General features: G+C 51.6%; 9 protein-coding genes across 9 annotated transcripts; 6 read left to right on the top strand and 3 right to left on the bottom strand.

Annotated features, from left to right (window-relative positions):
- Positions 1–812: 812 nt before the first annotated feature.
- On the top strand, positions 813–2,793 carry JCM6883_001368 (uncharacterized protein; the record flags this gene model as incomplete). Its single annotated transcript, XM_076631221.1, has 10 exons — positions 813–882; positions 938–1,069; positions 1,131–1,294; positions 1,365–1,378; positions 1,460–1,549; positions 1,614–1,688; positions 1,774–1,845; positions 1,906–2,090; positions 2,154–2,418; positions 2,481–2,793. 10 exons carry the CDS (start codon positions 813–815, stop codon positions 2,791–2,793), a joined length of 1,380 nt encoding a protein of 459 aa, XP_076488800.1.
- Positions 2,794–3,453: 660 nt separating this feature from the next.
- On the bottom strand, positions 3,454–4,005 carry JCM6883_001369 (uncharacterized protein; the record flags this gene model as incomplete). The annotated part of the gene is made up of 1 exon (XM_076631222.1): positions 3,454–4,005. One exon carries the CDS (start codon positions 4,003–4,005, stop codon positions 3,454–3,456), a length of 552 nt encoding a protein of 183 aa, XP_076488801.1.
- Positions 4,006–5,613: 1,608 nt separating this feature from the next.
- On the top strand, positions 5,614–6,805 carry JCM6883_001370 (alpha/beta hydrolase family protein; the record flags this gene model as incomplete). Its single annotated transcript, XM_076631223.1, has 4 exons — positions 5,614–6,022; positions 6,100–6,240; positions 6,310–6,634; positions 6,706–6,805. 4 exons carry the CDS (start codon positions 5,614–5,616, stop codon positions 6,803–6,805), a joined length of 975 nt encoding a protein of 324 aa, XP_076488802.1.
- A 35-nt stretch (positions 6,806–6,840) lies between these two features.
- On the bottom strand, positions 6,841–8,698 carry JCM6883_001371 (uncharacterized protein; the record flags this gene model as incomplete). Its single annotated transcript, XM_076631224.1, has 6 exons — positions 6,841–7,020; positions 7,096–7,119; positions 7,188–7,382; positions 7,450–7,517; positions 7,584–8,416; positions 8,487–8,698. 6 exons carry the CDS (start codon positions 8,696–8,698, stop codon positions 6,841–6,843), a joined length of 1,512 nt encoding a protein of 503 aa, XP_076488803.1.
- A 795-nt stretch (positions 8,699–9,493) lies between these two features.
- On the top strand, positions 9,494–10,024 carry JCM6883_001372 (bZIP transcription factor; the record flags this gene model as incomplete). Its single annotated transcript, XM_076631225.1, has 2 exons — positions 9,494–9,955; positions 10,019–10,024. The coding sequence occupies 2 exons, from the start codon at positions 9,494–9,496 to the stop codon at positions 10,022–10,024; spliced, it is 468 nt and encodes a 155-aa protein (XP_076488804.1).
- A 375-nt stretch (positions 10,025–10,399) lies between these two features.
- JCM6883_001373 (Voldacs domain-containing protein) lies at positions 10,400–11,568 on the bottom strand (the record flags this gene model as incomplete). Its single annotated transcript, XM_076631226.1, has 3 exons — positions 10,400–10,716; positions 10,800–11,059; positions 11,372–11,568. The coding sequence occupies 3 exons, from the start codon at positions 11,566–11,568 to the stop codon at positions 10,400–10,402; spliced, it is 774 nt and encodes a 257-aa protein (XP_076488805.1).
- A 1,016-nt stretch (positions 11,569–12,584) lies between these two features.
- On the top strand, positions 12,585–14,861 carry JCM6883_001374 (uncharacterized protein; the record flags this gene model as incomplete). The annotated part of the gene is made up of 9 exons (XM_076631227.1): positions 12,585–12,605; positions 12,819–12,857; positions 13,183–13,564; positions 13,631–14,090; positions 14,153–14,415; positions 14,476–14,533; positions 14,597–14,656; positions 14,716–14,770; positions 14,829–14,861. 9 exons carry the CDS (start codon positions 12,585–12,587, stop codon positions 14,859–14,861), a joined length of 1,371 nt encoding a protein of 456 aa, XP_076488806.1.
- A 394-nt stretch (positions 14,862–15,255) lies between these two features.
- On the top strand, positions 15,256–17,385 carry JCM6883_001375 (uncharacterized protein; the record flags this gene model as incomplete). The annotated part of the gene is made up of 7 exons (XM_076631228.1): positions 15,256–15,766; positions 15,824–16,166; positions 16,270–16,427; positions 16,507–16,672; positions 16,736–16,826; positions 16,892–17,168; positions 17,234–17,385. The coding sequence occupies 7 exons, from the start codon at positions 15,256–15,258 to the stop codon at positions 17,383–17,385; spliced, it is 1,698 nt and encodes a 565-aa protein (XP_076488807.1).
- A 635-nt stretch (positions 17,386–18,020) lies between these two features.
- On the top strand, positions 18,021–19,442 carry JCM6883_001376 (elongation of very long chain fatty acids protein; the record flags this gene model as incomplete). Its single annotated transcript, XM_076631229.1, has 7 exons — positions 18,021–18,141; positions 18,203–18,371; positions 18,442–18,509; positions 18,574–18,683; positions 18,751–18,822; positions 18,885–19,269; positions 19,342–19,442. 7 exons carry the CDS (start codon positions 18,021–18,023, stop codon positions 19,440–19,442), a joined length of 1,026 nt encoding a protein of 341 aa, XP_076488808.1.
- Between the last annotated feature and the right edge of the window lie 174 nt (positions 19,443–19,616).

A 19,616-nucleotide genomic window follows, 5' to 3' on the forward strand; every position in this document is an offset into this window, starting at 1 on the left:
CGAGAGCTTGGTCGTAGCAACACGTAAGGGATAAAGCCGGATTGAAGGATTACCGAGAGCGGGAGAGAGAGGGATTTGTTGATCGATCGTTGAGTCACAACTCTCTCTTCCCTGTCTCACGCTCTTCCACCGACTGCACCATCCTATCCGAATTCAGACAAGAGCATCATTCGGCTCTGGTGCGAGCGAGGTTCGTTCGTCCCCTTCTTCCGCCTTCTGCAGCAAACCGGTTCCCTCTCAACTCGGTACACAGAATCAGCGCTACGTTTGCCAGGAGCTATGACTAGATGGTTCTCTTTCCAACCGAGGTGGCGCTCGCTCAGAAAGATTCGACATGCTCGTCGAGCACGAGACACGCAACTTTCTCTCTCCAACAAGGTTTCCGATTCTTCCGCCTCACACCCTGACCTATCTTGGCTGCCTCCTGTCGATAAGCTGAGTGCGGAGACTCTTCCGCATGACTACACGCTACTATCATTACGAGAATGAAAGGTGAGCATCGATTCCGTTTTCTCCGTTTCCTCCATCTTTTCCGCTTCTTTATCTTATTGCGATGCAACTTGATCTAACTGATCGTACTGAACAGTTTACTGTACCAAGATCTTCCCGATATCACGGCCTAAATCTTGGAAACGGTTCCTGACAAACTTTTTTTCGAGCCTTATCGCAGCCGCCCTCAAAGTTCAGAGCTAGCTCGACGCTTTCTCTTCTCTCCTCTTCTCCTTCACTCAACCTCACTTTCGACGATGGCAACTCCGGCTCTCGAGTACGACAGTCACTTGCTCGACCCCGACTCGGCGGACTACAAAGAGATGGAAAAACGAATCGTTCGCAAACAAGACTGGCGTATCATGCCGTTGATCTGTCTATGTTACCTCCTCAGTGCGTTTCTTTCACTCTCGCTGTCGCTGCGATGTGCTGATTCTTGGTTTTGCAGATCTTCTGGATCGCACGAATCTCGGTAACGCGCGAACTTTGAACAACGACAAGCCTGGTGAATCTCTCGTCGAGACTCTCGACCTCAAAGGACTGCGCTACAATTTAGTAGTCGCAATTTTCTTCGTGCCCTGTTCGTCTCGCCATAGCTCTTTCAATCTTGTTGACGAGAAACTGACGATTGCTTACGCCAGACGTTCTCCTCGAATTCCCGTCAAACATCGCTCTCAAGTACTTTTCGCCCTCAAAATGGATCTCGCGAATCATGGTTTCGTGGGGCATCGTCACGGTTTGCACGGCGGCAGTCAGTTCCTATACCGGCTTGATCATCTGCCGTATCTTTCTGGGTATCGCCGAAGTGCGTTTCAGTCCTCAACTCTTTCTACTCGAACTCAGCGCTGACCTTGCGACCGAAATCACCGTCACAGGCAGGTTTCTTCCCGTTCGTCTTTCTTCCTCAGAGTTGGTGTTGACCTTGCAACTGACATTTTTGGCAAACTTCGACATTTTCGCGAATTTGAAGTGGCATGATCTACTATTTGTGCTTCTGGTACAAAGCGAATGAACGAGCGACGAGGATGGCCATCTTCTCAGCCTCTGTCACCGTCGCTGGGTGAGCATTTTCTTCTTTTCTCCCTTTTGCTCAACTAACGTTCCTCGGATTGAATGTTCGCCAGTGCTTTCGGTGGATTGATCGCAACTGGTGTCTCGTATCTCTCTGGCAAGGCATCGCTTCACGGATGGCAATGGCTGTGAGCATACTTCGTTCTCCTCGTCTGCTTCGTCTCTTTCTGGGAGATACTGATTCGTCATTCGATTCGATTGATTCCTTCGCAGATTCATCATCGAAGGTATCCCGGCCGTTCTAGTGGGAATCTTTGTCTGGTTCGCCTTACCCGACTATCCCGAGTAAGCTCAAGTTTTCAACCTCCTTTTTCTCGCTCAGAGCTGATCCCCAAACGACCACAGAACCGCCAAGTTCCTGACGCCAGAGGAACGAGTGTTTGCTGCTCACCGCATGGGACCGTTCGCTCCGAAGGGAACGGATAAACACTTCGACAAGCAAGCCGCGATCGATTGTTTCAAGTCGTGGCAATTCTGGGTTTTCGCCGCTTGCTACTTCTGCTTGACCAACTCTTTGAACACGTTTGGATGTGAGTCGTCTCTTACTCTTTGGGTTGCGTGAATCCAAGCTCATCTATCGCTTTCTCTACCAGACTTTGCGCCAACCATCGTCGCTTCCCTCGGATTCAAAGGAGCTTTTGGGCAACTCATGACCGTCTTCCCCAACGTCTTCGCCTTCTTCGTCATTATCGGCAACTCGTGGCACTCGGATCGCACAAGAGAAAGGCCTCTTCACATTCTCGCCGGTTGTACCATTGTCGCAGCGGGTTATCTTATTCTCGCCGCGGTCACCTATTGGCCTGTCAGATACATGGGAGTCTTCTTCATCGCGTGTACGAATGCCGCGGTCATTCCTTTGTGAGTTTCCTTTCCTTTTCCGTCTCGAGTGTCAATGCTGACTTCGATTCGGTTCGTTCCAGCCTCGCTTTCCGCACTGCGACCGTGACCGGAGCAACCTCGACTGCAGTCGCTACTGGAGGAGTCATCGCTATCGCAAACACTGCCGGAATCGTTGCTCCTTTCCTCTTCCCCTCGAAAGACGGACCTCGCTACCTCATGGGCAACTGGACTTCGTTCTCCTTGGTCGTCGTCGCCGCTTTGATCGTCGTCTTCTTGTGGTACATGCTTGGAGCGAGTTCAGAGTACAAAGGGTCGGATTCGCTCATCGATATCACCGAGACGGATCAACCGGTCGTTGACGAGGAGAAGGAAAAGGTTGGCGCCAAGGTCTGAGTCTGTTGTTTACTAGCGTTGTTGTAGGGTTTCTCTGTGTTCCTGGGCTCTCGTTTCGTTGTCATTCTAGATTTCAGTTGGTTCAATTGGGGAGAAGAAAAAGAGTTATCGATTGGCTCGTGATCTGTTCCGTTGTTCTCTGCTTGCATCGACGTAGCCACGTTCGAAATCTTGCCCACTGATCAGAAAGAATCGCTCGCCAAGTTGATGTGTTATAGTTCGAAAGGCAAGCGGCCAACCCAATCCAAGCTGAACTAGTCGCCGTCCAGATCATTTACAGCTTTCGATCTGGTGACTTGTCACGTCTCGTGTCTTCATAGTAGCGTTTCCTGGTTACGCAAGGAAGTGGAGCTCGAGCGAGACCCTTCGCTCCGAAAAGAACGATCGGATCTTCGCGAGTGACGAAAGAAAGTCGTCGTTCGTTCGGTCGTCGCAGAGAGTTTAACCACGGTCTGTCCGCAGCAGCTAATGTTGAGCTCTCAGTGACACGTTATTGATGACTTTGAACAGGAGTTTGATTGAATCCAGAGAGGCGAGAGAAATTCAGACTCAGTAAAAAGCGAATAGGACGGCGACTATGTTCGCGATGGAGTCAGCAGACAGTCTAGCGAGTGTCGATAGAGAGAAACGGAATGCTCACAATCATGGTTATCCGTCTTGTTAGTCAACCTCACTTTCTCCCGAAGCCTGACCCGATCCCACGCTCACTTCCTCTTCCTCTTCCTCGCCCTCGTCCTCGTCCCCTTCCTCGTCCTCTTCCACTCCTGACTCTGATCCTAATTCTGATTCTGATTCCACCTCCGACTCCATCTCCGACTCCGAATCTGACTCTGACTCTGAATTGCTGCCTCGCAACCTTAGGCCGTATAATCGACACGAAGGCATCATCTCATCCTCACGTTCGTCTTCAAACCATTCGAGATCGTCGACTTGGAACTCCCTTCCGGCCTTTATTTTGACCAAGTTGATATCGAGTCCGTACTTTTCTGCGAGACAAAGGGCATATTCCAAGGGCTCCGTAAGCTCGTGGAAGTAAAGATCGCCGACCGCTCGATTGTAACATTCGACGATTTGCAGGCGGAAAACTCGGATGAGTTCTGAGAGATTGCTTTGGACGACGAGACCGATCGATTCCGCTTTCTCGACCATTTCCTTCGCTTCTCGAATAAGGTCGGAGATAGTACGATTCCCCGGGCAATTCCAGTCCGTCATTTGCGCCAGATTCGTGACGCCTTGAAGAAGGGAAAAAGGGTCATAACCAAGAGATGGGGTCGGATTGTTGCGCTGCTCGTATGCTGCCGGAAAGTCGAACTCGAAGCCTGGTTCGTCTAGGAGGTAGGCGAAGTTGAGCGTGCGGAGGTGCGGTAAACGATCGGAACGCTCGAAGATTTTGTCGAGGTTCAGAGCTTGTTTGTAGAAGGTCAGGCTGAGAGAGACGAGGTTTGAGAGAGTAAGGAGATGGGTCTGGAAAGATTCTGAGTAGAAGGGAAAGTCGAGATGGAGGTGCTGAAGATTTTGGTATTCGGGAAAGAGATGATCGATAGTGTCGTTGCGGAAATAAGTGCGCCCGCTTGTGCTTGTAAGTCGAAGAGAGAGGAGTTGATGATCGATGGCGTCAAAGAATGGGAGGGTAGAGGTGTAGTTATCCTTCGACGCGTGGAGACAAGATATGTGAGCCGAGGGGAAGATTCGAAGAAGTCGTGACGGGGTCTGCGGCGTATACATGGACAGGATGCCGACTTGCCGTACTTGTCGAGCCAAAGTCCACTGCGCTTCCTCCCCTTCGATTGCTTGGAACGTATTCCAATCCACTTCGACACGTCGGAGAGTTGGAATTCGACTCAGACACTCCATGATGGAGGAATTGAGGGAGGTCTTGGAGAGCCGGAAGATACGAAGGGACGTTACGAGTTCTGGTCGCTTCAAGAAGTCGACGGTACTTTCCAGGAAGCTGACTTCAAGTTCGACCAAATTCGTCAAATAGCGCAAGAGGTCTCCCCGGTTGATCGGGTCGTCCTTTCGAAAGGGGACATGCTTCCATACTAGTTTACTTGTATGTCGACCTTTCTGCGGTCGAGCCTTGAGCGTACGGAGGAGCCGACCGAAAGTTTCCTTTGATTCGACAATGACCGTTTTGTAAATCGCTCGTTCTTGCGACAGGAGGAGGTATTTCGATATGGGCCGAGTTGTGAGCTCCGAATTTGTCCATGCGAGTACAAGAATGAGGTCGAGGAGTTCAACGGGCAGGCGAGAGAGATGATCCGTTCCAGTCTGTCATCAATCGGGGTCAGGTCATCTCAAATAGTATAGAAGTTGTGTGCGGGATTAATCGCGAGAGCTCCCTTACGATCCGAATCGGTTTAGCTGTAAAGAACCTCGAAAGCGTCCGCGATGCCGCGTTTTCTGCGAATTCAAGATGAAACGATATTTGGCATCAGCTGTTGGAGGTGGAGCGAATGTGAGTATACCGCAACATACTGCGAGCCTCGCGCTTCTTTCGTATTGGGATGCAGTAGAAAGTCTCGACGTCTTTTGGGTTGGGGAGAATCGGATGGGAGAAGTTTCGTGACAAGTCGCTTGCGCCTTGAGTGTCGGTCGAGCCGTTGATCTCCATAGATAGCGAGAGAGCTGAAGAACGTTCCAGTGTCCCGAGGCCGAGGTTCGAATTTGTTGATCAAGAGTAAGAAGCGAAAAGAGATCTGGAGACGACTTCGCTCTCTTCCTCTACTTTCAACTCTGCAAGAATCGGATCACCCTTCCTGACGATCTAGACAACTCATAAACCGATTCAATACGGCGCTCGCTCAGCTGTTGACGATAATGTCCCCACAAACTTCGACTTCTCCGCCGGCTACGACTTTCACCGTCGGAGGACTGCCTATTCAGGTATACGGTCTCGAGTCGCTCTCCCCTACTTCTATCGCGAAACCTATCGCCGTCCTCTTTCTCCTCCACGGTCGATTCGGAGCTGCTTCCGACAAGTTGATCTCGACATTCGCTTCGACTCTCCTCTCGCCTCCGGTCGGTCCGACTGTACCCAAAACGCAATCGGATCTCCTCGTAGTAACCTTCGACCAGCGAAACCATGGACACCGGACGGTTGAGAGGGAGAAGAACTTTGGTTGGAAAGAAGGAGGCAAGAAGCGAGCAAAGGAAAGAGAGGAGCAAGGAATGAAGGAGGACGAATTGGATAACGCATCACATGCCGTCGATATGATGGCGATTCAGAGTGAGTCGTGGATAGCCTCTTCGGAAGAGTCTCGAGTTTTCGTCGAGCTTACCGTTTTCTTTTCCTTTCCCTCGTAGCTGGTACCGCAAAAGACGTTTCTTTCTTGATCGACTTCTTACCATCAGTGCTCTTCCCGAACGATGAGCGTGAGATCGTCGACTGGTATTGCTCAGGGATCAGTCTTGGGGGTCATGCGACCTGGTTGGCCCTCGCTTACGGTAAGGTCTTTTCGAGTCCGCTCTTCGTACACATCGCACTGACACTCATGCGCTCCTCGTGCCTTCCAGAACCAAGAATCAGCCTCGGAATCCCTATCATCGGCGCCCCTTCGACCCTCACTCTTCTCTCAGATCGAGCTCTCAACCTCCCTGCACCTTCCGGTCCACTCACTGTGTCCCCTCCCTACTTCCCCAAAACGTTCATCGACCTCCTCAAGAAGCACGATCCAGATCAAGCTCCAATGTCGGTGTGGAAGGGGAGAAAGATTTGCGTGTTGAGCGGTGAAGATGATACCCTTGTAAACTTCGTCAAGGGTGGAAGCGAGAAGTTCGTAGAGCGATTAGAGAAAGAAGGGGAGTTACAAGAGCTGCAAGTTTCGGTACAGCCTAAAACGTGAGTCGTTTTCTCCGTCTTTTCGCTCTGTGCTTGTCGAGCTCATCAGGTCGGGCTCGTTGACTCTGCAGGGGGCACGCATGTACGCCAGAGATGATGGAACGAGCTCAAAGATTCGTCTGGAAAGCTCTTTGCAATCAAGACTCAGCGAATCAAGGAGCGAAAATGTGAAATACAACGACAATCGTGTCCTCAAGTCACTGAGGCTATTCGCCTCCCTCGTCTACCTTCTTCTCCTTCTTCGGTTTGATTCCGAAGAACCCGTCGAGCGTGGTTTTCTGGTTCGGATCAATCACTCCTTTGACTTTCTTCGCTGGACTCGATCCTTCCTTCTTCTCAGCCTTAACTCCGATCTCGAGTGCTTGCATCAAGACCTCGAACTCTTCCTGTAAACGCAACGAAGAGATCCTCCGTCAGTCGAAGTTCAGCGGAAAAGGCGACAGAAAGAAACTAGAGCTGACGGTTGGTATGATTCCACCCGTAGCCTACATTGCGCCGCACATTGTCAGTTGTACTTCAATATTGGTGCAAGAGACCAAGCAGGAGAGCTCACCTCTTTGTGCCCTCGAGCGAAATCGTGCCCAACTCGATCTCCCCATCCCGGACTTAATTCTTCGCACAGCGGAATACATCCTCTGAGGAATCCAATCAGGTCGGGCGGGCCCGTATACGCCGGATCATCTTTGGATCGACGAGGAGCTCGACAGGAGAAGTTGACTTTTCCGGGAGTGTAACCCGAGTTGGCGCACTGAACTCGGTAGATGCTATCAGCTCGAGCGCTTGAACTCAGACGATCATCCGGAGAGATGACTCACCATGATACAGACGAGTGTCTTCGCTTTTCGCAAAGTGCCTTGCCATCTCGTCGCAATAACCGGATGAACTGCGAGTCCCGATGTGAAAGAGTCAGCCCGATCGCCTCGAAGCAGCTGAGAAGAGGAGCACTCACTCTGATAACCTGATTCGACTCGAATTACCGCAACTTGTCCATCTTTACTGAACTTTGGCGCTGCTCCCTGCCACCTCGTCGTCTCGTTCGAAGTCCTCTCCTTCGCTTCTCCTAACGCCCTGTCCTCCATGATCCCCTTCAACTCTCCTTTGCATCCGTTGAGAGCTTCCCACGCAATCTTTGCGTTGAATTCGGGAGTTCTGCGAGGGGCATTCAAGAGTGCAGTCGCTTTCGATAGTTTCGTTTTCGTCAACGTCTTCTCCCATTGAGCCAACCACGTCGGCCAAGGTAGACTCGGATCGGAAAGGTTTATCTTTGACGCTCCTAAATCTCCGTACAATCCCAAGAGAGCTCCCATACTGGTTTCTCGGTCTTCTTTCAACGAAGGGACGAGTTCGCAACAGAGGAGGTAAGCGAGGATCGAAGTTGTCGCGACTGGTTCCGATTTACACGCTGAAAGAACCGAGATCGAGTCGGGAAATTCGGAAGATTGATGATGATCGATCAAGAGGGTTGAACATTTATCGGGAGGGAGTAAGGCGGGACCGGGTCGAGATCCTTGGTCCATGATGATTGCTCGTGTCGGGCCAGAATAAGCGGAACTGTCCTCCTCCTCCTCCTTGGTAGAACCGTCTCGCGGGAATCTGATTGCGAGCATCTGTTCTTGAGCTTCGGGAGCGTGAATGTTGATCCCTTTCGGAAGGAAGTAGATTTGGATGAGGTGAGGAGGATGTGATAGGTGTTCTGTGAGAGCACGATGGAGGACGAGACAGGAACTGAGTCCGTCTGCATCCTTGTCGGGGCACAGCAGAATTCGATGTTTATCTTTCACTCTACAGAGAAGGAGGCACCGAGATCAGCGTGAGTCGAAGAGATCTCTGTTGCAAAGGAAAGGACACTCACGCTTCGAAGATGAAGGATTTAGCGAGTTCGAGTTGATCGCGAGGAGCGGGCCAATCTTTCCAAATTCCTTTCCCTAGTACATCAGCCCCTTCGTCCACCTCTACCTTTGATTTCTTAGCTGGTGTCGCCGATACTTTTGCTTTCTTTGCCGGAGAGGGTTTCGAAGGTGGTGGAGAGGAAGAGGAGGAAGGAGAACGTTTCTGAGCAGGCATACTGAGGCGAGAGCTGGATGTGAAGGTGCGTAGAGATCGAGGAGAAAAGTATAGAGCTCGTCTTGAGAGCATGCAAAGACTGAGCGAGAGAAGAGGAAGAGAGAGCAAAGCGAAAGAGAGATGGGAGATCGAATGACCTCATCGAGAAAGCTCCCTCAACAACTTCCTGAGCACCGAGCACTTCAACATATCGACTAGAATAGCCTCAGTATCACTGTAACATGGAATAGAGGTCCCAGAAGCTTGTGAAGGGCGTCAGAGTCGACTTCCCTGCGAAGTAAACAAGGTGAGGGGAAGTAGTCGCGACGAACAGCTTCTGAGCGCTTGAGACCGTGCCTCGTATGCTTGTACAGTTCCAAAGATCCTGTGGCCGCACACTGTCCCTCGTCGGAATGAACTGTGAGAGAGTCGAAGTGAATGTATTAAGCGTCTGAAACGTGTCCGCGAATCGTCGTGAAGCCGTTTGAGGCGTTACCGATAGCTGATCTGAGTTTGAAGCGCGTCGAGTAGTCGTTTTGTAGCGGTCGATCAAGCTCTGATGCCGTCGGAGAGTGAGAAAGCGAACGTCTCGCCTCTTTCGCTTCCTCTTTCCTCTTGCATCCGCACTGTCTCCATCTCGACCAACTACCCGCCGGTCAAAACCACACTGAATCCGCAGATCTCGGCTCGAGCTACGAACCGGACGAAAGCGCGCCCGCCTCCTCTGTCCCTCTTCCCATCTCTCGTTCCCCTCCGCGAGTGATTCATCGCTGAACAACTCCCACTTTCGCACCTCTCTCCGCCCCTCCAAAGGATATGACCGGAACGAGGGGAAAGCGTATCAAAACGTCTGATAGCCCCTCCTCCTTCTCCTTCCCTATCGACCCTGCTCTCACTGGATCTGGAGGACTCGATCCCGCCTCGCCTTCGTTCGAATCACCGAACGTCAGCCCGCAACCTCACGCTTCAGGTTCAAACGGAGGTCAATCGACGTCGGGATCAGATAGAGCAGCGGAAAGAAAAGAGAGGAATCGGTTGGCGGCGCAAAGGTCGAGGGACAAACGTGCGGCAGAGTATCAGGCCGTCGTCGAGGAATGTCAGACGCTCAGAGTGGAGAACGAGGAACTCAAGATTAAGATCGAGGAAAAGGATCAAGAGTTGAGACAGAAGGACGATAGGATAGCTGAGCTCGAACTCCTTTTAGCGAATGGAAGTGCGAACGGCAAGCTCGGAGGAGGACTGAGTGACTTGGTGCACGCTTCAAACTTTCTCGATCAGGTAATTCCATCTCCTCGTCCTTGTAGACACCGAGCTCTTGCTGACGTCCGTTGTCGGAAACAGTTTTGATCTTTCCTGTATCTCTCGACTTTCGTTTCTTTTGTCGTTCCCTGTTTCCATGCTGTGCCCTGTCGTTCAACTTTCTGTCGTGTTGTGTTGTTGCAACGCTTTGTTATTCGTGCGTCACAATCTCTTCCATCTTCGAAGCCCGCAGAGAACTAACCTGTGTCATTTTGGCGACACAGTTTCCCATTCATCGGAGGCTCGCGAGAGACCCACTCGCTCAACACCTTGACCTCCTTCCTCTACCACATTCGCACGGCATTTGATCGCGCGGAATCTTTCTTTCTCTTTCTCTCCAACTTGCTGTTCACCACGGTCGTAGTACTTTGATTCTCGTTTGTTGCCATTCATCTATGCTAGAACGGATCAGAATTGCTTGGCTCAATAAGGCGCTCGTCGTCCCGGATTGACATAATCACTCCGTTGTCTTCCACCGGTGCTCTCCTCCTGTCCCTCCTCAACATCTTCCCATTGTCCCTCGACTCCTTCCCCATCGAGTAGCGCAAGCCCAGGTCCTGCTAGTTGTCCATTCTCGTCTGCGTAAACCATTGAATCGGGGTCGAGTCCCATCGAAGCGAACATTGATGCTTGAGAAGATTGTTGGGCGGATTGCGACTCTGAGAGGACTGAAGCTTCTCCCGAGTGAGAAGGGGGATGGAGTGAAGCGCAGTAAGAAAGGGAAGAGAAGATCTTTTCCACTAGAGATTTTGAGCGTTGCGAGAACACGCGGAGTCAGCTTTTTGGTTTCAAGGGAAGGAAGCGACACCAGGAGATGACTAACGATTCTCTTCCTGTTTCGGTACGATCCACATTTCTCTCGTACCAGATCCATCGTCGGAATCGTCTATTTGTTCGCTTTCCTCCAATTGACAGTAAAGGCAAGGTCCTCCGTTCGATGTTGTCGGTTCAGTTCCATTCGAGTCGCCGTTTGTTGTCGCAGCAGAAGGAATCGAGGAAGCTCGAGATACGGCATGGAGAGTGATATGAGGATAGGGGAAGGAGATTCCGGTAGAAGTTGAGGTCGAGAAGAAAGAAAGTGCTCTGCGAGGGCGAAACAAACGGGTCATCAGTACTGTACTTATCTCCAGAGACTCTTGAGCTGTTCGTTACTCCCAGATTGAGCTGCGAGGGCGCCAAAACGAGGTTGATCGAAGGAAACTGCTGCAGTAGCCTGTCCTTCGCTTCTCCAGCCCGCGGATGCGGCGTACTGTTACGATGCACTCCGCGTACACCTACTGGACCTTCAAGCGCGAACGCAAGAAATGTTCTTCGCCCAAGATTGAAGTTCATCTATTCTGCTAATTCTCCCTCGCTTCTGTCGCTCCTGGGGAGAGATGACCGGCTTGTACTTACTCTTCAGTGATGTATACGTTTCCCTTTCCACCCGCGAAGCCTTCGAAGGCGGGTTCGACTCTGATTTCGACTTCCTCTTCGAAATGCCTCAACAGAGGTGCGATTCCTTCGAACGATGCCGGAGTCGACTGTGATAGGTCTTGTAGTTCGGGAGGAGTCAAGGCGGGAGGAGGAGAGGTGAGGAGAGTGATCGCCATTAGGTAAGCTGAGTTGTGTAGGAGCGAAAGAGCTGAATCAATCTCGCAAGGCTGAAGGGTTCGCTGTGTTTCGACAAGCCGCACAAGACCGCACACTCAACACAAAAGTTCGTGTGCTGGCGCATTACAAGGAGCATGTCAGTCTTTCGTTTCGCTTCGGGAGAGTCAAAGACAAGGTCGCGAGGCTTCAGCTCAGCCTGACTTTCGTGCTCTTCTCGTTTCTGGCGAGCGGCTGAGGTATGCACTTGTCCGCGACAGGTCACCTTACTCCAACAGATGACGGAACAGACGATTTCGCAGCGACTCCTCAAGTCATAGCGCGAACAGCAGGGAAGACGACAGGAAATTCCGTTGACATTCCATGAGAATCTCGACGATGCTAACGCAAAGAAAGTAAGCTTTGTCGGCGTAGAGGAGCTTCAAGCTACGCCCGGCCGATGAGAGGGGGAATCAAGCCCAAACGCTTCAGGGAGAGCTGCGATCGAAGTCAGCGCAACAGTTCGAGCGTCCTCTCCACGAATAATAGGATTTTCCCTTAATTCCAAGCGTCCTCGATGTTAAGCGACCGTATTGAAGTCGTTGCAACTGCCACGTCAGAGTCGGAAGGAAGGGAAAGCGGGTGAAACTGGCCATACCGGGAGGAATCGGTTCTCGACTGCTTTCGCGAAATTGTATTCTGTTCAACGGACGGTACTAGCCGACCACAGTAGAACACTGAGATCGAAGGGCGACCGGTTTGCGATCGTAGAGGGTGTCGTCGGGTTGACCGCGAATACAGCGAGGACGAGGCCGGGAGACCGCAAGTCGAAGAACTGCAATCTGTAGAATCGGGTAGCAGAGAGGCCGAGCGGTCGAATGGATCATAGGGATTGCAGGGTCAGACGATTGATCGAGAGTATGGTCGACGTTGAGGAGAAACAACCGGAGAGATTTCTCCCGAAGTTTCAAAGTCGAAGTCCCGCGCGACAGAGCGACTCTCTTTCCCTTCCTCCTCACCCCTCACCCTCTCGCTCACCATGTTCCGCACTGCTGCCGCTGTAAGTCATGCTCACACCTCGACTCGTGATTGCGAAGCTGATTGCGCCCTCTCGTCTTGTTCCATTTCGCTTCCCCCTCCTTCGACTTTGCCGGTTCAACCCTCGATTCATTGATCTCCCTTTGTCAACCTCTCCGCGCATTCCACTACCTCGTTAATTCGTCTACTCTGCTCTACAATGCTACTACGACCCTTCACGATCATCCTCTGACAGCGTGTCGCTCCCAAGACCCTCGGACGTCGTTCCGTCTCGGTATGTTTCCCTCTCCGATCTACTTGCAGAGTTGGATCCGGCTACGCGTCATGTCGGGCTACACAGAGCAAGGAAAGGTTCTTACTGGTAGTCAAGGTTTCGGAAGTGGTGGAAAGTGGAAAGGCCAAAGGGAATTTCAACGTGGTGTCATTCACCGGATTCCTCTTCTCGAAACGCCTCTAAAACCGACTACAGTTGATCAGGTTTGATCATGGATTCCGCTGATGGAATTGGGGAAGCGGTTCGAGCTGGCACGGACTGCCGAACAAGCATCGATTTCCTTCGAATTTGTTCACTGACCCATCGTGTCTTCCTTTATGGATAGACTATCCACGAGGTCCTCGCCGAGGTCATCCCCGAACGTCAAGCGCTCGCCAAGGAACTTCGATCCGCCCACGGTGACAAGGTCCTCGGAAATGTTACCGTCGAGCAAGTTTTCGGAGGAATGCGAGGTGTCAAAGCCATGCTTTGGGAGCCTTCGGTCCTCGACTCTGAGGAGGGTATCCGATTCTGGGGACGAACCATTCCCGAATGTCAAGAAGTTCTCCCTACCGCTCCCGGTGGAAAGGAGATGCTTCCCGAAGCCATGTTCTGGTACCTTCTTACTGGAAAGGTTCCCACCGAAGCCGAGTCGAAGCAATTCCAAGAGCAACTCGTCGCTCGCTCTGAGCTCCCCAAACACGTCGAGAGCGTTCTCGATGCTTGCCGTGAGTTTTTCCAAAGTTCACTCTGGATTTCTCCTCTCGAACTAACTCATTCCTTTTAATGTACAGCCAAAACTCTCCACCCCATGACTCAATTCATCATCGGTGTCGCCGCCCTCAACCACGACTCTCAATTCGCTTCGAAATACAAGTCCGGAATGAAGAAAGCCGACTACTGGCAACCTACCCTCGAAGACTCGCTCGACTGTGTCGCCAAGTCTTTCACTATCGCCGCTCGCATCTACAACAACACCTACCTCGGCGGTGCCAAGAACATGGCACCCGTCCAAAAAGACAAAGATCTCTCGTTCAACTTCGCCAACCAAATCGGTTTCGGAGAATCCGAGGGTTTCATCGAGCTCATCCGTCTCTACAACGCTCTCCACACCGACCACGAGGGTGGTAACGTCTCCGCCCACACCACTCACTTGGTCGGTTCCGCCCTCTCCGACCCTTTCCTCTCGTACTCTGCTGCTCTCGGCGGTCTCGCTGGACCTCTTCACGGTCTTGCTAACCAAGAAGTCCTCCGGTGAGATCCAGGAATTCTTCATCTCTGTTTGACCGCGTCCTCATGCCGTCTCTCTTTCCTAGATTCATCCTCGGTATGCAAAAGGAACTCGGCGACTCTGCCACCAATGAGCAACTCGTCGACTTCATCTGGGCTACCCTCAAGAAGGGACAAGTCATCCCCGGTTACGGTCACGCCGTTCTTCGCAAGCCCGATCCTCGTTTTATGGCTCTCCAGCAATTCGGTGTAGCTCGCAAGGAAACCGCCGAAGACCCCGTCTTCAAATACGTCGATCAACTCTACAAGGTCGCTCCCGGTGTCCTCACCGAGCACGGAAAGACCAAGAGTGAGTCTTCCTCCTTTTCGAGATTGACATTTGAGACTGATCGTTCTTGTTTTCCGTCAGACCCCTTCCCCAACGTCGATGCCGCCTCCGGATCCCTTCTCTACCACTACGGTCTCAAGTGAGTGGTCGTATTCGATGCAATCAAGAAAAAGACGCGAACTAACTCTCGCGCTTGTTCCAGGAACTTCGACTTCTACACCGTCACTTTCGGAACTTCCCGTGCTATGGGAGCTCTTTCTCAGTGAGTGTCTTCCCGCATCATCACTCAGTTGACTGCTTACTGACTATCGTCGTCTGCAGACTCGTTTGGGATCGCGCTTACGGTCTTCCCATCGAGCGACCCAAGTCTCTCTCCGTAAGTTTCTCACTTTTTTCCGAACTTCGACTGCCGCTCATCATCATCCTTGCTACAGATCGAAGCCATCAAAAAGCTCATCAACGTTTAAGAACCTTCAACAACCAGCAGTATCCATCTTTGCCCGTTTTTCGCTCGCCTTTTCTTGTTTATCCCTTCTTTTTGCTTCTTACTTTATCGTTAACCACCGCTTTCCTTCCACTGGTGTGTACCTGCGTTGCAACAAAATCGAGTTATACGTCTCCCAATCTCGTCGACGTTGTCTCGAGAGCGAGCAGTGAGAGATTCGAAATTTTGCGAGACGCCCGAGCTTGTTCTGCATTACAATCCTAGACTTTACAGTGTGCGAAGATCGACAACCGGAAGCTATTGGAGCAGGAATTGCCGGGCTAAAAAAGTTGGAGAAAAAGACCACAACTTGCTCCTGCTCTCCTCGCTCGTCTACCACTCCCAACTTCGCTGCGCAGCGAAGGTTCTCTTCCGAGATGGACCTACCGAGTGCGCCACGACCAGTCTACTTGTTCAATAAAGTTTCCACTCCCCCCATCTCTTCTCCGTCTTCACCGCTTTCGACTGCCCCTCCTTCACCTACTGCTGCCGACGGAGATGGTCACTTCGACTTTTCGCCATCCACCCCGGCGCCCTCTTCCGCCCCGGCTAGTCGAAGCTCGTCGAAGAATCCGCTATTCAAGAAAGATCTCGAAAGGTCCCGGCGGCAGGGCAAAGGTCTTCCGGTCTGGAGCTGGGTGTCGAAGATTGTCAAGAAAGAACAGGCTGTTCAAGAGGAAGGAATCGAGCTCGAAGAATCGAGAGGACGGCGGAGAAGATCGGTAACCCATGCCGAAGAAGCGCGCGATTCGACGAGATCCGAGCTTCAAGAGCTCGAAAGGAGCAGTACGAAGAGGACAGAAGTCAGTCAAGTAGGGTCAGGTTCCTCGACGAAGCGAGGAGGGTGGTTCACGAGGGAAAAATGTCGACTAGCAGTAGCTTTCGCGAGTCAGTCGCTTCTCGTCCGTAACTTGACTCTCTCACTAACCATGTCTTTGCCCGTAGTGATCGCACTAGTCGGTATGAACGATTCCGCTACCGGAGCTCTGCTCGAATCGATGCAGGAGCACTACGAGGTCTCTTACGAAGAGATCTCGTTAGTCTTTTTGTCAAACGTCGCTGGTTACTGCATCTCGTCGCTTTCCGCCTCGTTTTTCACCCACCACATCGGAATCAACTATACTCTCCTCGTGGCGGCAGCAGCGATGTCATCGGGTTGTATCGCACTTACCTTCGCTCCTCCTTTCCCGGTCTTCATCGTCGCTCTCGCCTTCCTCGGATTCGGCGCCGGAATCTACGACGTTTCCGTAAGCGTGGTGGTTGCGCACTTTGAGAGTCAGGCAATGATGTGAGTTCCAGTCATTCAACTCGAGATTTCCTGCGACTTTTCGAGTCAGAGTGTTTGTTCTCATTCCATGAACCGCTGGTGACCTGACTCCTTTTGTGTATAGGAGCTGCATGTACGCCTTCTTTGGGATCGGAGCTATGTTCTCGCCAATCGTTATCGGATCCCTGCTCGACGGCGATATTTTCTGGGCACGATATTACGTTGCGCCGCTGGCAATCAGTATTTCTCTCGCTGTACTGGGCTACTTTGCTTTCAAAGGATGTGAGTCACACTCTGAGTCAGAACATACACAGAGCCGATACTCTTTTCGCACGGACTCATCCCAACTCGCTCTTCGCAGATGTCGAGCCGACTGATGAAACTCACGACGTACCTACAACTCTCGGAGGCGACGCAACAGAAGGAGAAGTCATTCATGCGCGAGCGACTCTTTCGGCTTCAAAGCGAATGCAACGAGCTCTCAAGATTCGAGCAGTTTGGGTCGGCTTTTTCCTCATTATGCTTGCGTGAGTTTTTCTCCTTGGTTCATGCTATCCCTGCACTCACGATATAGACGCCGTCGTCTCCAGCTTCGCATCATCCGACACTTTATCAGCGTGGATCGTCTCGTTCTTGGTTCAGAAGCGAAGCTTTCCCGAAGCTGCTTCTCGATACCAACTCGTTAGTCTTCTTCTTACTCTCGTGCTTACCTCCACTGACTGACACTTCTCACATCGCCTCTTCAGGCCGGTCTTTGGGGAGGAATCGCGCTTGGAAGGATCGTTCTCGCGTTTGCACTCGGTAGTCGCCTAGGAGAACGTTCTTTCGCAGTCGTCATGCTCGCATGCGCCTGTGTATTCCTCTCGATCATTTGGGCCGTCAAAAGTATCGCAGTGAACGCCGTCGCGATCGTCCTCGTTGGATTCTTCTTCGGTCCCGTCACTCCTCGAGTCCTTAGCGCCGTCGGAGCTCGAGTCCCACCCAGTCTCAAGAGTTCAGTCATGAGTCTCACTATCGGTCTCGGTAAGCCTTCGCTTCTTCACGAACGTAGAGATGGTCTTCTAACGAAACGACCTGTTTCTTTTCAGGTCTCGTTGGATCAGCCTGCGGTCCCTTGCTCTTTGGTCTCGCTGTCGGAGGTGGATATTTAGGAGCTCTCCCTGGTACACTCATCGTCATGTCACTCGTTTCAGGACTCGCTTGGATGTGCTTGCCGAAGAACAGGAGGAGGGAAGATTAAGAAAAACTGAGTCACTTTATGACTTTTACTTTGTACACTCTGGTCAATCTGTGTTGGAACGTAACCTACCTTCTGCTATATCCTCTTCATCGTTTGAGAGCGAGAGTGCGCAGTGAGAAATGAAGATTTTCCTCGTCGTGACTCGTAGCGAAAACGCCACGAGAGCGCTGTCTCGCCAAGGGAAAACGACTTCGGTTAAATCGGCTACCTTTTTCTGTCGGCTTCGAGCCCGTCAATTTTCGGACTCGGGTCCAGCCAGAAGTTCTCCTTTTTCGATTCCCCAAACGACTCTCTCGCCTCGAAGAACTGAGCTGCGCTCGATAGAAATTGTACGCCTACACTCCGAATATCCAGTAGAAGTCTCGACGGGCTCCAGATCGTCGCTCAACTTGATGAAAGAATCGGTTGGGAAAGTGGCAGTGAAGAGGAGGAAAACAAGGGGGGAGACTCGAAGGCCGGAGCTTGAGGGAGAACAAGAGGAGGAACGAGACAAGATAGAGGATCGGTCAGATAGACTCCTCTCGAGTGCGGGACAAACGAAGCTAACTCGAAACTCTCTTTTTCCCTTCCGAACTTCTTTCTCTCCAGTTTCTGTGCCCCATATCATATCTTACACCGCCCACGACACGCTAGACATGGACAATCTCGATACCCTCTCGTCGTCGGCTTCGATCCCTCGAGCTTCAAGCTTCCTCGCCTCGTTGAAATCTGCTCCGAAACCTCAGCAACCTGCCAATATCCCCTTTCCTTCCGCTTGTGAGTTCCGTTGCCTCGCTCCTAGAGATAACGACCAGCGTGACTGACCGTGCGATTGCAGACGATGCTTTCATGAACCCCCTTTTCCCGTTCTGTTTCGGAATTGGATACTTCGTTTTGGCAAAGACTCTCTCGCACTACCAGAACGGTCACAACCGAATCCAAGGCAAGCGATGGAACGTTGTCGTCGTCGCTCACAACGTATTCCTCGCTGTTTACAGTGCTTGGACGTCAGTCTTTCTCGAGTCATTCTCCGCTGCGAAACTCCTATTAAAGCTCAAGTCTCTGCCCGTCAAACAGATTCCTCAGCACTGCTCCTCAAGTCATCGGATCTTTCGCTTCTGGTTTCTCGGAACATGGCTTCGCTGGTACGTTCCCCTTCGCAGAGTCTTCCCAAGTCGTGCGAGCTGACTTTCTCTCTTTCGCAATTAGGTCTTCTTCACGCCTTCTGCGACTCTGAGCACTCGGTATGGGGCTCTCAACAGTTCCCTCGCTTCACCTACATGTTCTACCTTTCCAAGTTCTACGAAATTGTCGACACTGTAAGTCTTCCTAAAAGCATTCTCTGCCTCGGATCTCCATGCTCATCTCTCCCTCTCCTGTGATCAGGCTATTCTTCTCTTGAAGGGCAAGAAAGTTGGAATGCTTCAAAGTTACCATCACACCGGTGCGATCTGGACGGTAAGCTCGCAGACGAAAATGCTCGAGGCACGGAACTGACTCTCGAGTTCATGACGTGATAGATGTACGCCGCTTACCGCACTCAAACCATGGCTGTATGGCTCTTCGTCCTCTTCAACTCAGCCGTTCACTCTATCATGTACTGCTACTACGCGATCACCGCTCTTTCCCTCCCCTTCCCTCGATTCCTCAAGAAGAGCATCACTCGCATGCAAATCACTCAATTCCTCGTCGGAGGATCTCTCGCCGCTTCTTACCTCTTCATCAAACTTCCCGAAATCCCCGGAGCCGAGAAAGCAGCAAACGCCGTTTCAAACTTCTCGGGTTCGATGTCGACTTCCCTCGAACAAGGAATGCTTGCACTTCGTCGGGAGACTTCGCAGTGCTTGATCAACCCCGCTCAACGTGCTGCAGTCTGGCTTAACGTTGTCTACTTGATCCCTCTCAGTGAGTCTTTTATTCTTCCTCGACCATTCTTCCTCTCAATGCTATCTTCTGACTCGGTTGAACAATATACAGCTTACCTCTTCGCCGCCTTCTTCATCAAGAGCTACCGACGTGGTACGAAACCCACGAAAGCCGCTTCTGATGCCGCCGTCAAAGCGAAGAAAACCGCATAGTTCGCGGAATGCCTCTCGCTTCTCGTTCTCGTTCTCGTTCTCGTTCTCGTTTCCAAAACCCCTCGCAACCACCCCACTTGTAGAACTCTTCCCCCCACTCGTACCTTAGGAACCGCTTTTTACTTACTTTTGCCCTCCCTCTTGACACCCTTTTACCTTATATACGTTCTTTCT

This window comes from Sporobolomyces salmoneus (genome assembly GCF_050403485.1).
Source record: "Sporobolomyces salmoneus JCM6883 DNA, S_salmoneus_JCM6883_v1_ctg15, whole genome shotgun sequence".
Classification (NCBI taxonomy): Eukaryota; Fungi; Basidiomycota; class Microbotryomycetes; order Sporidiobolales; family Sporidiobolaceae; genus Sporobolomyces; species Sporobolomyces salmoneus.